The 19,516-nt window shown below is 41.5% G+C and overlaps 1 protein-coding gene across 3 annotated transcripts; it reads right to left on the reverse strand.

Annotated features, from left to right (window-relative positions):
* Nucleotides 1-363: 363 nt before the first annotated feature.
* Nucleotides 364-16,083, reverse strand: TARS3 (threonyl-tRNA synthetase 3). 3 transcript variants are annotated; one of them, XM_040601477.1, is made up of 19 exons: nucleotides 15,816-16,083; nucleotides 15,274-15,366; nucleotides 14,314-14,504; nucleotides 13,659-13,782; nucleotides 12,406-12,527; nucleotides 11,497-11,614; nucleotides 10,800-10,864; nucleotides 10,020-10,098; nucleotides 8,666-8,812; nucleotides 7,125-7,223; nucleotides 6,634-6,800; nucleotides 5,923-6,085; nucleotides 4,873-5,010; nucleotides 4,354-4,431; nucleotides 4,156-4,256; nucleotides 3,007-3,111; nucleotides 2,139-2,211; nucleotides 1,292-1,406; nucleotides 364-1,170 (listed from the first exon to the last, which is right to left on the reverse strand). In XM_040601477.1, exons 1-19 carry the CDS (start codon nucleotides 16,062-16,064, stop codon nucleotides 1,022-1,024), a joined length of 2,376 nt encoding a protein of 791 aa, XP_040457411.1. In that variant the 5' UTR covers nucleotides 16,065-16,083; the 3' UTR covers nucleotides 364-1,021. The 3 variants fall into 3 exon arrangements, with proteins under 3 accessions (XP_040457411.1, XP_040457410.1, XP_040457412.1); XM_040601476.1 differs by having other exon boundaries at nucleotides 15,274-15,432; XM_040601478.1 differs by lacking the exon at nucleotides 1,292-1,406 and having other exon boundaries at nucleotides 15,274-15,432.
* Between the last annotated feature and the right edge of the window lie 3,433 nt (nucleotides 16,084-19,516).

The following is a 19,516-nucleotide window of genomic DNA, read 5'->3' on the forward strand; positions in this document are numbered from 1 at the left end:
TAGCTTAGATAATTGAGTAGTGTATTTAATGCTATCTAAGCCTTGACTAAAAACCAGCATATAAAATTAAAAAAATAATGGTAGAAATTAATCTCAAAATAATCCAATTCAATTGCCTGCAACAGTGAATTTACAATAATTTGTAAGCGTTAAGTCAGATAAATATGGCCAATTTAAATTCCAACATGCTGTGTTTTAAAATTAAGATTGTCATCTGCACCTTTTTTGGCATTCTCAGTACCCCAAGCAAATACAGCAGTAAATTACACATGGAAGCTTTTTCTCAAAATTTTGTTTGTTTTAGAAAAAAGCCAAAAATCAACAGTTGACACAGGAAAAAATAAAACACTTTCCACACACAGATATGGTTAGTAATTCAACTTCATTCTTGGCAGTCACCTTTACAGCAACCAGTTATCACACCAGCTCAGTCAGTGCCTTGTTTCACAGAGATTTCCAACAAAGACACCAATGTATTCGTAGCCTGTGAGCATAAGTTTAAAAAGCATCAAGCTATTCCCATCCTCCACCCCCCAAACCAAACAAAAATTTTTTACATAAGCTGGCATTAGAAAAAAACCCAAACCAAAATGCTCCTGATGCACCTACAAACTGCCAAGCTTTGGATTCAAAGTCACATCAGCTCTGCAACTGCTATGTGACTGAGGTAGCTCAGCAATTGCAGCAGCAGCTGCCAGTACACTTCCCAACCTCCTGTTCCTTGACTTTGTGCAGCTCTAATTTATTTCCACAGCAAAACCAACATATTTTAGCAGAGGTGTAGGACTTTAGAACTAAGCATTCTGCAACTCTCCCAGATTGGAATCCCGTGGGTCTGTCAAAGGAGTTGGCTGTTGCATCCATCTTCTCATGCTATTTCTGGAGCACCAACATTGCTACATTGCTTATTTTGCGTACCCGTTAACTGAAAATTCTCTCAGATGAGCATCAGTGCTGTACAGGAGGAAAGAAACACCATTTTTGCATGGGCAGCTAGTAATTTTTTTTCTGGACAGCAACATCAGAATTCTTCCTCTGCATTTGGAATATGTGAACTCTTAAATTCCTTGAGTTTTTCAATAGCAGAAGATACCGAAATCTCTCCGTGAACCTTGTTGTCTCTTGTTCGCACGTTGACAGCGTTATTTGCTTTCTCTTTTTCTCCAACCACTGCAAGGCATATCACACACAATATTAAACTGACTACACACATCACAAAATTAGGGTCTAGACAAACTCTATGCCAACATTAAAACTTAAATGATATTCAGAAATGTGATGCTGCTATTACCTAAGATAAAGTTATACTGGGCCAGCTGTGCATTCCTAATTTTCTTGTTTAACGTGCAACTATGATCTAGATCCACATCTGACATAAATCCCGCTTCAAAAAATTCTCTGCAAACCTAAAAAGAAAACCAAAACACTCTTGCTTAATATTACAGTATATATTAAACAACAAATTTTACATGCTGTAATCCCTGATCTCTTCCAATAATTAACTCATGTACATGCACAATTTTGCTCTTGTGAATCATTCTAAGGAAAGTCAATGAAGTTATTTGAAGAAAGCTGCACACACACTTAAGGGCCTAGCAGGGCTCCAGCTGGAAGACAAAATAAGGTAGCATCTGTATCAAGTATTTGCTGATCTCCTCAGACAGCTACGCTGCTGAATGTCAAAAATGTTTCCTCAGTCAGAGAAAGGAGAAAGAGGCAAAGGGACAAAAGCACTTTATGCTTGTATTAAAAGAAAAGCAGGGCAGAGGGGTAAAAACAACCATGGTCAAATGTAATGTAGTCAAGAATATACATGCTGGGGAATGGAAGGAACCGGCTCTGCCCCTACTTTAAGCAGGCAATTCTGTAATGAAACATTATTATATAAGGTTTGTCATCCAGGATGCTTTTTCCTTTAATAATTAGTGAAGTATGTACATAACAGAACCTAAAACACTTAGTTACATATCCCTTTCTCAGGCTTATAGAAATTTTAGACTACACAGAAAAATTTACTTCTCCACCCCAGATATGTCTCTAAAATTATTAAAGCATTCATCCTTTGTTCTAGGACAAGTACTTCCTTCAGGAGCTGTTAAAATTGCTTGCTACTATAAAAAGGAAGGCTCTGCTCTCACCTGCTGGGCATACTCCTCACAAGTAGGTCCCACAGGCACAACCATGACCTGCCGTGGAGACAGCCAGAACGGCCTGGCAAGCAGGACGAGAAAAACATGAAATAAACGCGCATTTTACATTTGCATTCATATCCATACTCATGTTCCTCAACAAGTTTCTTTACTTCATAAAAATATTTGTTAGCTAAAGATGTTGGGTAGTATTTTATATTCACATAAAATAGCAAACATTGATTCCAGTAAAATCACATACACAGAGCTTTGATCTTTTGTTCACTTTCTGACTACACAATTTTAAACAGAATTTTATTTTTGCCACATAATTTTCACTTTTATTTATAATATATTATCGTGCAAGATGGACAGTCAGACATAGGTGGCTGAAGGCAAGAATTAACTCTTCCTTAATACTTTAAATACATTAATGAAGAAATATCTTCAGCACCTATTTGAGATGAAACAATGTATTTTACAAGTGAAAAGAAAAAAAAAAATCACATTAGGGCTAATTTATGTCTGTATAAATAATTGCTCTAGATATGTCGAACATCTTCCCAATATAAAAAGCATGATTTTTAAGAAAAAACCCAATAATGCAGCACATATACATTCAATTACAACTCTTATTTCTGCTATATTATTTCTGCTATAATTTCCCCTGCAATCTCATTAAATTTAATTTCTAATAATGAACTATTAATAAAATAGTATCATACAATTGAGACCATAAAATCAGATTTCTTTTCTTGTAGTCTTACCTACTAATTTTGAGCAAATTCTAGGGATATTATTTTGCATTATAAGGGACATAAGGGAGAATCTGCATTGTCTGTTATCAACATTTCTTAGAGCTACGTTTGCCACATACCATTTTCCTCCGTAATTTTCTGCTAGAATAGCTATCATTCTCTCCACAGATCCCAAGATAGCCCTGTGAATAATCACTGGCCTTTTCTTATCATCGCCATCCTTACTGAAAAAGGGTAAGTAAAATTAAAAAAAAAAAAGAAAAGAAAAAGAAAATTCTCATAGCTCACACACAGATAGTCTTACTTATATTTTTGATTCTATTTTTCATGGAAATACAAAATTCAGTTATTTATACGTGGGCAAAACCTACTGATTTATTGAAAATATAAGTAAACTGGGCTTTTAAAAGAATACTGAATTATCAGAGCGACTTAAAATAATAATGCCTGTAGCTAGCGGCACAGGGACAAATGCCTCAGTTTGAAACAATACTCAACTGACTCTGCTTCACTTCTGTGCATCTTACTATTCTGTGTTCTTCCTTGCTCTTTCTTTTCTGCTACATCTTGCTTTTATTTTGTTGCACAGGACCTTACCTGCCCTTACTGTTAATTTCTTTTCTTAAATTATAATCCTGTGATTTAAAAATAAGCCAGCTGCTGCTCGTAACAGTATTATCACCTACCAAAGATATCTATGACATCTACCATAGAACAAGACCAATTCACTCAGTGGATAAATATCCCTCTTGCTAGCTGGAAGCCAAAATGAGATTTTCACTAAAAACTGTTTGCGTTTGGTTTATGTTCAAAGTTAACTAACTTCATCTGAGAAAAAGGATGTGAAGTACTTGCTACAAACATGCTAGCTTCTTAAGCCACGTCTGAATTTGTATGCAACGTCTTCAAAGGAGACACAGTGACTACGCTAAGTGAAAATTGAGTTTTCTTTAGCATTATATATGACCAGTTGTTTTCAGAACTGGCAGGCAAGATAGATGATGAAATTTTCCTGCAATCAGCAGCACTTCCAATTAAAGTAACCTATCATTACACTGAAGAAGTATCTTCAAGTTCATGACTCAGGCCTCTGCCCACCAGGGATGTTTTCCCTCCTAACCAGGCTCCTGATATACAGGCTAATTGTTTGTTAAGTGAGCAAAAGAGCATTAATACATCTCAGTTCAATGGGAATTACAGATAAAAAAGCAATCATTTTTTAAAAAGTATTTAATTTAAAGGGGAAGGTATTTAGCTTAGCCACTCACCCAACATATGTAAGATTAAATCGAATGGGTAGCTGGAAGTCAAGTTGGATAGTAGCACACTGATGGTACCTGCCAATAGCATCTTTAATTTTAATATCAATCTGTGAAGCAAAATAACAGTTACTAAATATAGTTTGCCTCCATAATGTCTATGTGCTCATCCATTCCAAAGTTGTATGAAAATGCTGATTCACTAACCTTAGGGCCATAAAACGCTCCATCTCCTGGATTCAAATTCCACTGCTCTCCAAAGTCATTCAAGCTGTTTTCAAGTTGCTAATCATAAAAATGAGAGAATAATTAAAAAAAGGTATAGTAGGGCCTTTCATTACTGTAAGTTAAAGCATTTCTCTTTGAAATACAAATGGAGTCAAGAGACAGCTTGACTCCTACTATTCAACCATTTAGTCATTTATAATAAATCTTGAAGTAAGAGTAGTTCCTTGTACAAATGTGGTGATTCATCAGAAAAAAAGATTAATAAAAATCAAATCAGTTCAAGATAAGGAGCTAAGTAAGAATCAGAAAGTTCTTGGTTTATATAGAAACTTCACATTTATTGTGACATTTTCCAACAAACATTTCCATTAAGGACAACATTTAGCATCTGATTTAAGCAGTTTCACTATTCAACATGAAAGAACTTGATTAAATATGCACCTCTGCAAATACAAGTATTAAGGGTTTTGTTTGTTTGTTTGCTTTTAAATAGATTACCTTTTCTGCGTGATCCCAGACCTCTAACTCTCCTAGGTAATTTTCTGGTCTTGTAGAAAGATGTAATTGAAAGGTAAAACCAAAGACAGCATACACTGACTTCAAGAAATCAAGACAGCCCTTCATTTCTTCTTCAATCTTAAACAAAATATGTTAGTTAAAATTTCCTTACCTAAAAATGTAATTCATCATCAATTACTGAATTCATCATAACCAGAACGAGTCCATTAAATAAAAACAAGCAAAAAAAAAAATCACATGAAAATGACATCCTCCAAAGCCAAATCTACATAGCGGGTGAAAAGAGAACTGAGGTGTTTTGGCTTCAAAGCATGGAGGGAAGAGTAATGTTCTTGTTAAGCCTGGGCTTCTGGAGCCAAATTGCGTGAGTCAGAATTGACAAGAGTACATCAGTTTATTCATACACCTCCACTAAAATCTGTGGCATGACTGACAAAGTAGAAGTGTTAATTCAGCATTACTATGGAAAAAAAAATGGGGTCAACTTTTTTCTTTGCAGGGGGAGATGCAAAAGATTTTATCCTTGGGGATTTAGTTGCCCAATGTATCTTTCTAAAGGGAAAAACTATACAGGTAATATTACATAATGCACAATCAATAATGTCCCTCAAGTAAGATTGTTTTCTTCTTTTGGTATAAGAGACACATCAATTTCAAAGAGACGAAGAAGTAATACAAATATGGCATTGCTAGCTAAGGTACTTGTATCAGAGATGCCAAGTTCCACAGCCTATTGACTTCAGCAATATTGCAGGTTAAGAAATAAGCAATATCAGATGACTAAGAAGGAAGTACCTAAACCTATCAAAAATCCCCATCAAAAGCAGCATTATGCTACAAAGCAATGCAATAGAAGAAGCTAGAGTGGAAACATTTGGGGGATTTTTTTCTTGTTTGATGTTGATTTGCACTGGGAAAGGGCCCTTTTTTGGTTGACTGGTGGGAGGAGGGTGTGGGGGAGGTGGTTTTTTTTAATTTTTGGGTTTTTTTTTGTTGTTGTTTTGGGGTGGGTGTGCTTGTTTGTTTTACCTGTTCTATTGTGCAAAAGATGTGAGCATCATCTTGTTGGAAGCGCCTTACACGAGTCAAACCACTTAAAGTCCCAGAGAGTTCATTTCGGTGAAGGACTCCAAAATCTGCAAGTCTAAGAGGCATTTCCCTCCAGGATCGTGGACGATGGGCAAACATCAAGCTAGAAGGAACATGAAAGAACCTTCCTTTTATCCTTCTTACAGAAAATTTAAGACAACACAAAAACTAAAACAAGATCAATACAGACAGTAACCACATTTTAAAGTATTTATTCATTCAGGTTGTCTGCATACTAAAAGGCAGGCAAACAAAATAAGTGCAGCAGCAATCAGAACACATTGCTGAAGACCTCTTAGAAGAAACACTGACAGTTAACAATTAAGACTGGCTCATCTGGACCTTCTTTTGGAACATCACATCTGATGCCAATCTCTAGCCAACATAATTTGTATTTACTCTTGGTACAGAGTAGTATTAGCATGCACAAACCTAGCTCACTTAGTGCAGGCTCACTGAAAGATCATCCTGTAAGAATTGCATTTGGTTGGCTTTGGGACAGTGTCAGGGAAGCTCTCTGGACACACTAGTTGCTTCGTAGTCTATTGTAAACATACATGATAACATGTATTAACACTTCATTTATTTCCTCTCAGCCCCACAAAGGGTAAATATAGTAAAATAAGAAGGTTTTCAGGTGAGACTACCCACCAATGTCCTGGACAATTCATCGGTTTCAGAGCAAAGGTTTCCTTCTCGATCTCGAAAGAGAACATGTTTTCACTGTAGTGCTGCCAGTGTCCTGAAGCTTCCCAGAGTTTACTGTTGAAGATGTTTGGAGATACAACTTCAGTAAAATTACGTCTGTGATATTCCTCCTATAAAACAAAAATCAACATTTAAAAGGTGACAGAGCTTTTGACAAGCAAAAGCTTGTGTTCTTATGATGGTGATGTACTGGGAGACTAAAGGACTGCTGCACATCTGGGTTTTGCACAATGGGAAAAAGCACAGGTCAATGCTTTACTCTGCTCTATTATCAAAGAGGGTAGATCTGTATAACCATAGTGAAAATCTGGTATGTGTTTACATACATAGATGTATCTCTTTCTGTGGATAGCTCAGTGCTGTGAATGACCTATCACTTAAGATGAACGATGGATATTAAGGTTGTTAGGAGTTACATTAGTATCTATACTCACTCGTATGAAATCCATGAGTGTGTTATAAAGAAAGGCACCTCTAGGGAGGAAAAAACAGCTTCCAGGACTCAAATCATGAAAGAAGAAGAGTTCTTGCTCCTAGATAAATTAAAATCAGAATGCTGTAACACCAGTGCAGATGGAACTGCAGAACATGACTACTTCACACGTGTTGACATCTGCTCACAAAACCAAATTATTACAGCGACAAGATGATTTCCGGAAGCCTACAAGTCCTCAGCAACAGTAGTTAATTCATCTGTAGTTCTTACTCTTACAAGTTTGTATTAACACAGAAATTCCACTTGACTGTGACTACATAAATACACATTTCCTCAAAATCCTGAAACCTTAACCAATCTAACCTTTAGCAACCAAAGCAATCACATTAGCACACCCATCACATCTGAGGGTTGATGGCTGAAGCTTGTGAGCCAGTCATTCTTTTTCGGAATTCTGTCTGAAAAACAGAAGCTCAGCGGTGTGGCTCTGACACATCTTTGAAGAACTTTATCCTCTTCGTATCACAGATATTAGACATATAAACGCTAGGCAAGTTGTTTGATCGATACTAGATAATTTGGTTTTTTGAAAAGTCATGCAAGTAATCAAACAAATACTATACAAATATTCAAGTCTTAATGAGTTAACAGAAATAAGCATGAGCACTTCTGTGAAGATAATTTTTCTACTTCTTCCCTTTGTCACTGTTTTCTATAAATTCCTCATCAGCATCTTCCTCCTCTGAGTCACCCTCAGTCGTTATCTTTTCTTATGAAGGCCCTTCACAGTCTCTTCTTTCATGTCTGCCAGTAAGCAGAGAGGTTCATGCCTGCGTCCTCTCGGCCAACAATGCTGACCTCCAATTACACAAGTTTTTCAAACAGATGTCTCCCTGTTTTCACCTGCACTACCCATGGTACCTTTAAATATCCACAAAGCTTCTTTCCTTCCCTCAAATACCCTCCCTGTATCTCCACCTTCTCTACAAAACTATAGCAAAGGTGACACAATTAGGGGACCGCATGCCAGTGTGATCAATATTGGGTCACAGTCCTTGTCTGCGTCAATCCAGTGTCTTCTGATTTACACTCAATTTAGGGTTACATCTCGTCATTTAAATCTGGTCAAGAAATATATGAACAATATTCACAACTGCTGAAGTACCACATGTACATACACCTAACTACTATATTATTTATGCCTATTAAAAAATGACCATATTATTTATACAGTCTCAAGTAATTTCTCTCTTCTATGAAAGATACAGTGTTTTAGATAGTTTCTGAAAAGACTTATTTAAAAGGTTTAAGATATTCTTCCCTTAACAGAGGGACTGCCTCATTACTTCCTCCTAACATTTGTATCCAAGTGACAAGTTGAGTTTGTAAAATTAGAATTTTAAACTGTAACTGACACGAAGAAGTTCATAGAACAGGCTCCCATTCAGTTAAAAAAATGGAAAAAGAACCCCAAACCACGAAGGAGAATTAGTTCTACTTCAGACGCATAAAAGAGAAGTAGACCATGAAATAGTGTACCTTTCCAATTTTCCTATGGTCCCGGTTTCTGGCTTCTTCCTGGAATTTTTCCCATTCCTTCATCATTTTGTTATCAGGAAAAGATATTCCATATATTCTCTGCAGAGTTTCCATGTCAGTTTTTCCTTCCCAATACGTAGAGGAATTCTGATGCAAAAAAAACGTACTTTAAGATAACACTATATATTCTCAGGGAAAGGAGGAATAAACACTAATGCATTCAAATGTTATATGATTTTTTTCCTTGGGAAAATAATTCTATGCAGTCACCCAGCATTTGTTTCTAATAACACAATACTTGCACTGCCTTTTAGTCAGCATACCAATGCAGAAAACAATCAGAAGTGACTCGTCAAGCCATACTTTTATTCTACTTAGGCACCTTGTTTTAACTCACATCACGGCATGTTTTATCATCTTACATTATAACTTCAAAAAAAGCAGCTCTTATGTTCAAAACATAATGCAGCAGTGAAACACGGAAGCCGAAGCGGAACTCACTCACTCTCACAGTGCAATCCTAGCTGTTTTGACCATGTAACACCTAATCCCTGGAACTCGAAAGAGTTACATAAACTTCAGCCTCAAAGCCAGCTAAAGCAACTATGATGAATGTGCCAGTAAGGTCAGGCTAATAAGCTTACCAAAATTAGCAACTGCATAACCAGAGTCATCTGCAAACGCTGTCTCTGGCTTTCCTGTGAGCAATGCCATTTTTCAACAGCAGCACCTGAAGACCTACCAGGGTCCACTTTACCTCCTGTACGTGAGAGATACCATCTTAGAAGGTATTACTATTTTCTGACCCAGTGAGTATCCTGGATGTTCATTTACTGCAGAACCAAGCGCACACACACACACACACCCCACAGATGTGACAGCTAGTAGGCTTCAGCTAGGACATCTGTACTACAGAGTGCAGTGCTGGCTGGAGACCCTAGCACACTACTGCCACATAAGCTTAGGCAGCACGCTTCTCTACTGTGCACGGAATAATCAGTTCCACAGCTAATCTAGTGACTACCAGCTTGAGTATTTTTGCAGTGCTCTTCATTACAGCCTAAGCATGCATGTTACTGCACTCGTACTCTGATAAAGAGATGCTGTTCACTTTCACTGAAGTACTATTGTGATGGTCAAGGGTCAGTAAACCTTGGAAGTAGATGAATGATGAGAGTCTGTACTTCTACTTGCACAATGGGAGCTGGGAAAGAAATGAAGGACTGTTTTCAAGTAAGCAAAGAAAACAATACAAAGGACCCTAGCATAATCACTTAAGGACAAATAAATGCATAAATAAATCAACTGACCCGCAGCTTAGTTAAGTTTTAACGCACAGTTCATTTAAACTGACCTTAAATATTTTAAGGGCCTTAATTTTTCCAGTGTGTCTCACATGTGGACCCCTGCAGAGATCAATCAGTGGGCCACATCTATACACCAAAAGAAAAAAGCATTTATTTCACAACAACATTCTAAATACACTCACTAATGGCATACACGTTAACGCTCAACATGTTGCAAACACACTAGTAAGTATCCAAATGCAACACTTGGCAAATTCAGTGCAAGCTTATAAATAATTGTGCCTTCTACCTGAAGCAGAATATTCACCCAGTAAATAGCACACTTGCTCCTTTATAAGAGCATCGTAACACACTCAGCAATTCATATAGTTGCATATGTAAACTTTGTTAAAAGTTGACCAGGAAATTTCAAACTATGCACATCAAACAGGAAAAAAAAATATGGTTTTGCCATCTTCCAACTAACTGGTTTTATCTCTGGCAACTGAACGTTGTTATGTTCCTCACCCCACAGTGAGCTCAGAGTTAGCTTTACCCATTATCCAACATTCAATCTCACGGACAGTAACTTATTTTACTCTGTTTATTGAAACTTGAAGGAAGAAGTGAAAAGTGGATTTGCCATTTGTCCACAAACTGAGACCTAAGCTGCCCCAGCAGAGAAAGAAAAGATCAGACTTAACATAAGTAGCAATATTAACTGCAAAATCAAGTTCCAATCACACAAGTATTCAGAAACTGGGGGGGGAGTTTCTTTTCCTCTCAGTTTGAATGTAATATACCTAACTGCAGAATTTCATAATCCCTTTTACCTTATTTTTCTTTACCTGTATATTGTGGTAGTTGGTGTGTTCACCTTCTCATTAAGGATACGACACTTAAACTTGTTATACTGTGTTGGGAAACATGAAAAGTCAGAAATATCAATAAAATGGCTAATGCAATTGCATTTTAAAATTATGTATTAATAATGCAAATGCATCAGTAAAAGACACAACTAAAAAAAAATTCACATGATCACGTATATTTATGTAAAAGTCCAACATTCTTTCAGAAGAGTTATAATACAAGAGGGCAAAGAGACAAAAATATCTTAATTTCTTTGGGGTTGTGTTAAGCATAGCGATTATCACCCAAACACCTCAAAGCATTTTTGAGAGGCAATTCAAACATACAACACTGAGGCTGGTAATACACACTGTGTAAAAAAAGAGTAATAGAGGACAAAAGTCTTTTTTGGCTTGTCTCTCAAGTGAGCCAGAATGAAAGTATGCATTTTGTATGCGAATTTCTATGTCGTCTCATTGAGCTTGAGGTGTTCTTGTGTAGTAAAAAATTGCTTTTATTCCTGCCTGAAAACATCCTGAACACTTGAGAGGGATATGGAGAGGGGGAAAAGATGCTATTCTTTTTCTTTGTTTTATTACACAGATACTATTCTGATGAGTCAGTGACGTGCAATATTTTGTAAGTTACATTTCAAAAGATCATGGTACCAGAATCACAGCTACTCCTAAGATTTACCTTAAACATCTCTAACAGGATCTCCTTTTTGACTTCCAGCCTTTCAAAAGCCTGCTTCTCTTTTATGATATTTTTACAGCGGTTTTCCAGTAGTGGGAATTCATTACTAGATACACCTCTAAACAAAAAGACACAGGCAAAAGGAATATAAATTTATTATTTTATTACTCCCATTTTTTAAGTGACCGCTTTCTAGTGGTCTAATCTGAAAAACATGGACTGCGTTCTTGTGATTGGTCACAGTCCTTTCTTCAAGTCAGCTGTACTTTCAGACACTATACTCAGAAACACAGACTCTGTCACCCTGAAAAACCCACTGCAGTCATTCCTAGAACAGTCTTCCAGAAACGTTTAAATGTCTGGAAGATCTGTAGCTCAAAAGTATGTATGATTTAAGAAAAAAGGAAGGAAAAAAAAGGCTCAACCCAGCTGCAAGAGGTAGTTTATCAGCTGATGCAGATTCAGTATTCGCCCTGACTACAGAAAGATAAACAAGGGAAAAACAGAATTGTGAGGCTGTGCAGAAGGATTAGAGAAGTAGTAAACACCTATAGGACTGACATGCATACGTGCCATTTCTACAAGTGACTATGGCACTCTGAAACCAAATTCCCATGATTCTTCAAGGAAACAGTCGCCTACATCTCCCAGGAACTTCAGCGAGTTTTACCCCAACACTACACGTTTTTTCACAGAACATTAAACAGCCACAAGTCTTACGGAGCAGGCATCTGAACACTGCTCATGAATTTAAATAAACACACTTATTACATATACACAGAAGACTAACCTCTCAGTTTTAAACCATACTGGATATACGACTTTCCTTTTAACATGCAGAAACATGACTGAACAAAAATAATTCTAGTATTGAGATTCAGTAAGAGTATTGAAGTGCTGAAATTTTACCGATCTTCAATGTACATGTCGTAATAAAATCCGTTCTCAATTGGTGGTCCATAGCATAAGCAGCCCCCAAAATAACCTTCCATGGCCTCTCCAAGAATATGAGCACTTGAATGCCAATAAACCTGCAAATAAAGAGAGATAAGCAAGTCACAGGGCATTGGCATTGTGTAACTAAAAAGAAAAACTAAAAGAGGTGTATCTGCAGATGGGAAATACACTGGAATCGTTCCTTAAATTCTGTGAGAGGTGTAACAATTTTCTGTTCTTATTCTGAAGTATGCTAAATGTTTACTATAATGGCAGATACAGCAACAAAGCCCTGTGGTATTTCAGTCTGAAAGATGATTATACCTCTGCATGATTTCATCACCTTAGTCCTATTGTACCTTGTTCATTTACAAGTTAGTTTCCTGTCAGTTAAAGGTCTGTGCAGTACTAACCGCGCCTAAAGCGATGTAGCCAACCAATTTACCATTGCTCACATACAGTACATGGACTCCCCTCTCTGACATCTCAGGTAATGTGCTTTACAGTCCTGTTAAGCAACACCCCAGCACATCAATACCAGTCTTATGTTGTAAGTCCCTATTAAATCGGAGCACTTCACAGCCACTGCTACAGGGTGAAGCCGTTACAGGCTCCTGAAATGCCTCAAACAAGCTCAATCACCTGAATAATTCTTTGACAAAATGAAGTCTAGTTCTAGTGCATAAAGTTAAACATAGGCTCACAACTGAATCCCATTATCCTGAGTATGTCACTAAATATATTCATAGTTTAATTGGCTAAGATACGCCTACTTAGGTTTCTAACACACAGTGCCAGTACAAGAAGTTGTAGATGTTACTTGTGACTCAAATGTGATATTGGACAATTTTTAGGAAAGCGTAAGCCAGCCTCACTATTGCTTTCAGTACCTGACCTTCAAACAGAGTCCAACCACAGAACACGTCTTAGATGACATCAAACTACTTCAAGATCGCACATGAATCAGGACATTCTGTACAATCTTCTGTGATAAATAACTGGTTTATATAAAAGAGACGGGAAGAACACCAAGACTGTATTCACCTCTGTATCATAGGAACTTAGTATCTTTGTTGAACCATGACAAATACATTTACTTTAATAGTTTCAGGGATTATCTTTTTTTTTTTTTTTTTTAAATTCAAGATTTTAAAAGCATAATGCTGCAATCAGTTTCATGTCATTAGTTCCTTTAATCAAGCAGAAACCAGTGAGTGTTTACTCACAGCTTTGGCTTCTTCATTATCAAACATAAGCAGCTCCAGAGTACAATCTCCCTCCAGCGGACGATCCAGGTCCCACAGTTCACCGTTCACTTTGGCAATGACCGCATTTGAAGCCAACGCTTGACTGAAACACACAAATGGTGACAAGAGACCAAAATATTTAGACTCCTAAACTCTGTGAGGCTCCACCCACATGTCATAGCACCTAAAGACCTTTAACTTTTCTTTCTGCGGTCATCCTCAACACTTTTCTACTTTTAAGGTACAGACCCTTAAGGTCTCAAAAGTTTCATTCAACTGTTTTCAGCACTGAGCATCTGCTTTTATCAACACTTTCTGCTGTTACCTGGTAACTCACAGAACTTCGGATGTCTCTAGGAATTCCCAGCAGCCTCACTGATTGCTGTGTTTATTAATCGGAAGCAAGCATTATGCCCCAGCACAGAACCTCGAGCGCGACTCAGAGCAGTAACCTCACCCAGCTGTTCCTTCTGCATTAAGCTGAAATTTCAATACTTTCTAAATAAATCAGCTTAAGAATCACCACCCACTCACCGTGATGTATGTATTTTATGTAAAAGGTAAGAGAGGAATGTACTCTTGCAGTGATGAATCTGTTACTAACTAAGTACAACTCCTTGAGCCTGCACGTTACCTAATTCCCACAGCTAACTGATACGGTGTGGTTTTCCAAGATTCCCCTTCAGCCATCTTTCCATCCATCAGAGTAACTTTGATGGGTTTGCTCTGGTTGGCTGCTCTGTAAGCCAGCAAAGCGTCATGCTCTTTTTTCAGAGCCTCATAAATCTTCAGTCTGTCTTCTATGAAGCCTGGCCCACACTGCAGCTGTAACAAATTACATCATACACACACGCATTTGTACGAGAAAGATGATAAAAGCAGTCACAGTGTTCAAGTGTTCGTGCATCCCCAGACATTCCAACCAAGACCAGATTTCACTGTACAAGGATTTACACTAATACGTGGCAAAGCATTTGTAAATAATTATGCACAGGACAGTCCCATCTAACTTGCTGACTATCCCATAGCGGCTTTCCAGTCTTCCAACCTTCATCAAGCCAGGCCTAAACGCCTTTGTTAGTCCGACCTTGGAAAGCCTCTTCCCGTACCCCTGCCCCAGAATTTGCGCTTAGCTGACATTATGGAGGTTTGAATTGCTCCAGCAAGCCCCGCTGCCGTCAGTCCACCCAAGGCATCACACCCAAATACGAGCACTGGTGGGACGTTCCATCAGTTCAGTGCATGGCGCGTTACTGAGCCCTATCGCAGGAGCCAGCGCTGCCAGTACACGCGTCCAGCTGCTGCGCACACCGCCCAACTGCGCCCAAACTGTGGCTCTCTGGGGGCCACTGCATCCTGACCCGTGCCTCGCAACGGGGCGATCCTTTTGTTGCATAGAAAGTAGGGATCTAGGAATGCAGAAGTAGCCCGACTAATTACGTGCAAGATGAAGCTCTTACACGATGATTTATCCGTACGTGTGCTATCGCAAGCCTTCTTTCGAAACTCTGGATTTCAGAACACAGCAGAGTACCTCACTGCAGCACTGTGTCTGCACCTACCAAACACTGCTCCCCCTCCTGTTATTACTTACATCATTCCGATGTCGGTTCACAGCTTCATTTGCTTCTTCCTTTTCCTCTTTATTCTGATTCACCGCCACCGCCAGACTCGCGCTGGAGACTTTCTGGAAGCAGGGACCGCATGGAGCGCAGCCCTGCGCCCCGGCCTCCTCCCAGCACCCGGCACTGGGCTGGACAGGAACCGTGTCCCCACCCCCCCCCACACCCCGGGGAGGGCCGTCCCCCCGTGTCCCCCCCACCCCCACCCCGCGGAGGGCCGGCCCCCCGTGTCCCCCTCACCCCGCGGAGGGTCGGCCCCCCGTGTCCCCCCCACCCCGCAGAGGGCCGGCCCCCCGTGTCCCCCCCCACCCCGCGGAGGGCCGGCCCCCCGTGTCCTCCCCACCCCGCGGAGGGCCGGCCCCCGTGTCCCCCCCCACCCCGCGGAGGGCCGGCCCCCCGTGTCCCCCCCCACCCCAGGGAGGGCCGGCCCCCCGTGTCCCCCCCCACCCCAGGGAGGGCCGGCCCCGCGTCACCACCCCCCCCCGGGAAGGGCTGCCCCCCCTCCGGGCGCTACCTGCCCGCCAGCCTGGGTCTCCGCCGGCGCCGCCCGGCCCAGCTCGGCCGCCAGGCTGCGGCGCAGGTGCAGGAGGCGGTAGCGCAGCTTCTCGTTCTCGGCCCGCAGCCGCTGCAGCTCGGGGCTGCCGCCCCCGGGGCTGCTCAGCGCCCCCTGCTCCTTCAGCCGGCCGACCTCCGCCGTCAGCCAGCGCAGCTCCTGCTCCTGCCGCCACACCCGCCGCGCCGTCGCCTCCGCGGCCGCCGCCATCTTCCCCAGGCGGCACAGCGCCGCCCCGCCCCCCCGAGGCGGGACGCGCCCCCGCCCCGCCCCCCGCCCCGCCCCTGCCCCGCCTGGGGTCGCTGCTGCCGGGCCGGTGTCGCGCACCCCCGGGCCGCGCCGGGGCGATGCGCAGCCGGTCGGGTCTGCGACCCTCCGCCTCCCCCAGGCTGCTGGCAGCGGCGGGGCTGCGGCGGGAGCCGCGTCGCTGGGTCTGCAAATCCCGGTGGGGCCATTCAGTGGCCGGCGCGGCTGCACGAGGGGTGCGTGACAAGGAGGGGACAGCCCACACCTGCAGCACAACGAAACTGCACCATCCCCGCAGACCCGCTACGGCTAGCCCAGGTAAACCGAGGGGACAAGTCCCTGCCCAGACAGGTCTTGTCATCCTGGTCCTTTGCAGGACTTCTGCTGCCATCTCCCCTGGTCTGCCGCAGCAGCCAGATCCTGAGTGGGGCTGCGTTTATCCACACAGTAACACCGGTGCCATGTACACAAGGGAAGATGTACTTGATTTAGCAGACATGAGCAGACCTGGCCAAAAAATGTGTGGTGCTCCCACCTGCCCAGTTCAGCATCAGCAGAGCTCATGTGTTCTTAAAAACACAGAGGAGGAACGCTTAATAACATTTAAATACACACCTCCTTTCAGGGAGTCTCAAAGGGCTCTTCAAATAACGGAATGGTGGTTACCACGCACCTCAGAATGACAGAGCATCCTTAGAAAGACAGAGCATCCTCGGAACGGCAGAGCACCTGCAGGAGGTGGGAGATGGGGACAGCCCCCACCTGAGGCAGCCCCGTGGCCTGTGGCCTGTTCCGTGGCACAGAGCACAGGTGCTGCGCGCCCAGCCCGCACTGCGGCCCTGTCGGCCCTGCCTGCGTACTCACAGACTGCGAGGGGTCGCTCACCTCTCCCGTTTCCCTGGGTGACTGCTGTGTGTAGTGCAACTCACTGTCTGTATTGAGCAGCTCATGTTCTACCTGCCTCTCTTTGCATTTTCACTGCAGAGTACCACTTCCTCTCCCATAAATGCCCAGAATTTTCTAACCGCTTTGTAGTTACTTCTGCTAGTCATTCTGCCACAGCTGGATGTTTTCATGCTTTTTTTTTTTAAAAAAAACAGTTGTTATTTAAGGTGTACTGAGAATATCCCCCAGCAAACTGATACATTTTTCATTTGCACCAATTCTTCCTTTTCTCAAGAGATGGAACTTGCCCACACTTATGTCTATCACTTACTATATATAGCAAGGTCACTCTTCTTTGAGGATGGACTCACGGGGAGAACTGTGTAAAAATAGGACATACTCTATAGCTTCCTTTAAAATTAATTTTGTTGTTAATCTGACAGGTCACCTGTTTTTTTTTACCTGCTAAATTCAGTACTATGCAGAATACATTATTCCACTTAGGATACTGATGATCATCAGTGTTATCAGCACAATAAAATCAACACAGATTTAGTTTTGAGATTAAGTGCTGAGAAATGTATTCAGGTTACATCTGCTGTATCTCATCTTTGGACACTGTCTTATGAACCCCAAACTGTAACTATGGCCTTACGCTAACATTTATTGAAGTAACGGAAAAACTCAGAAATTACAGCGGCTGAGAAGGCTGATGCACAAGGTGCTGTCTAACATCTGTGGAGTACCAGGCTTCATCAGGATCTTCTGCCTGCTGAGGTATCGCGGTATCAGTACTAGTGAACTTCTGAGAGAGAAATTACTTGGAGAGGAGCAAATACATGAGGATTATTCACCGAGAATATGGGGGCCCCTGCGGAGGTTCAAAAATCAAAGGGAATCTTGAGCATCAGGCTTATAAAGCAGCCCTTACTTCTAGAGGTGTCAGGTCTTTGGGACAGGTTGTCTCCTTCCTCTGCCACTGTGTGTGACCCTTGTTGAGCCACATGGCCCGCTGAACGGGACAGCAGATGCCCTTCACCACCTGCCTGCCCCCAACGGGTCACCTTTCAGGTGGTGTGTGCTGCCATGCGATGCACAGGGAGCTCTACCTGAGCACATTCAAGATGATTACAGAAGAAGCACGTGGGTCTCGCTGCTTGTGGTCAATAAACCATAACATTCCAAACTGGGACCACTAACGTGGCTTAGAACACCTGATCCCGCTAGTCCAAACTCCAGATAAGGAGTCACATAGGAGGCTTGTTACACCTGCAACCTACCACAAGGTGACAGGCAGGGCTGCCCAACAGTTCTGGGATATACACAATAAAATTCCTAAAGTATTATACTGTCGGTAGCCAACTGTCATGCCAGCTGAGGGATACTTGAAAATTTCTAAAGAGAAGAATCCTGACAGTAGGACACAGTGGTTGCATCTTAACATCATAAGGACTGAAAATGTTATAAAACTTGTTTTCCTAAAAGCGGGCAAAATATTTTTGTTTGCTGCACGACAGGTAAAGCACCCTTAGGAAAACCTCAGGTAAGGCTGCACGGGTGAGGACATGGGTGCATTATCCGTTGAAAGTAACGGAAACAACACAAACAGACCAAGAACCCGGAGGAGGAGGCGGGAAGCACTCATAGCTTTTCTATATGGGGCACTTATGGTGACAGAAAGTATGAAAACACAGCCCCAAAGTCCGTGTATTAAGCAGCATTTGCATAAGGGGGTTATGTAACGCGTGATCCGCACTGACGGATGGCCAGTGGCAGAACACCTCCACCGGGATTGCAGTAATCCCCGCCGTCAGACCTGCCGCGCCAAACGGGCGCTACGTGGCGTTTTATTTTGCTTGGACGCACCTGAAAGATCAAAACATGCAGAAACGTTGTTATTCTTCACAGTGAGATATTTACCTTCACAAGAAAGGTCTTGTTCTGTAACCCTTTTTTTTTTTTTACCTTTTGCATATAACAGTGCATATATATATACACACATATATGCATATAACAATGCATATAAATATAAAAAAAATATTGACAGAAACATGTTTTCTAAATGCGTAATGCCATTGCCTTGTAAAGCTAATATTTTATGAAGGAATCAGAAGTGGAGGGCGCTTGTCCCGTGGGCTGGGCATGCCTCTGAGGAATACAACAGTAACGTGTACACAAGACACTTCATGCCATTCTATACCGGCTTGTACAGATTATTTCAGTCGGATCAGCTGTTGTCTTGAATGAATTATTTTTTGCGAAGGGATACCTTTGACGATCAGTTACAGAATTAAAAAGTAACAGTAACGAAGCAATTCTCAGTCTCATCATTACGGTTCAGAAGCTGTTAACAGTTGTAAAGGGCTAATTAGTGGAATGTAATCCTCTTAGGAGGCTGCAGGCATTGAGCTAGATTTTTTTATGATTTGTATGTAGGCCTTCTTTATTCCATTAGAATTACAATAATTACAGACAGCAGTATGTATTTGCACTCTGTCCATCCACATTATGTTTACTCTGCTTACTGAATA

This window comes from Falco naumanni, chromosome 7 (assembly GCF_017639655.2).
Source record: "Falco naumanni isolate bFalNau1 chromosome 7, bFalNau1.pat, whole genome shotgun sequence".
Taxonomy (NCBI): domain Eukaryota; kingdom Metazoa; phylum Chordata; class Aves; order Falconiformes; family Falconidae; genus Falco; species Falco naumanni.

What these genes read in the sequence shown, in the direction of transcription:
- TARS3 (XM_040601476.1), bottom strand. Translation starts at nt 16,064, where the DNA reads ATGGCGGCGGCCGCGGAGGCGACGGCGCGGCGGGTGTGGCGGCAGGAG. An exon ending in TCTGGGATCACGCAGAAAAG is followed by an intron (nt 4,432 to 4,872) that starts GTAATCTATTTA and finishes TTTTATGATTAG; the next exon opens with CAACTTGAAAACAGCTTGAA. An exon ending in GAAAATTACGGAGGAAAATG is followed by an intron (nt 2,212 to 3,006) that starts GTATGTGGCAAA and finishes CCTGCTTGCCAG; the next exon opens with GCCGTTCTGGCTGTCTCCAC.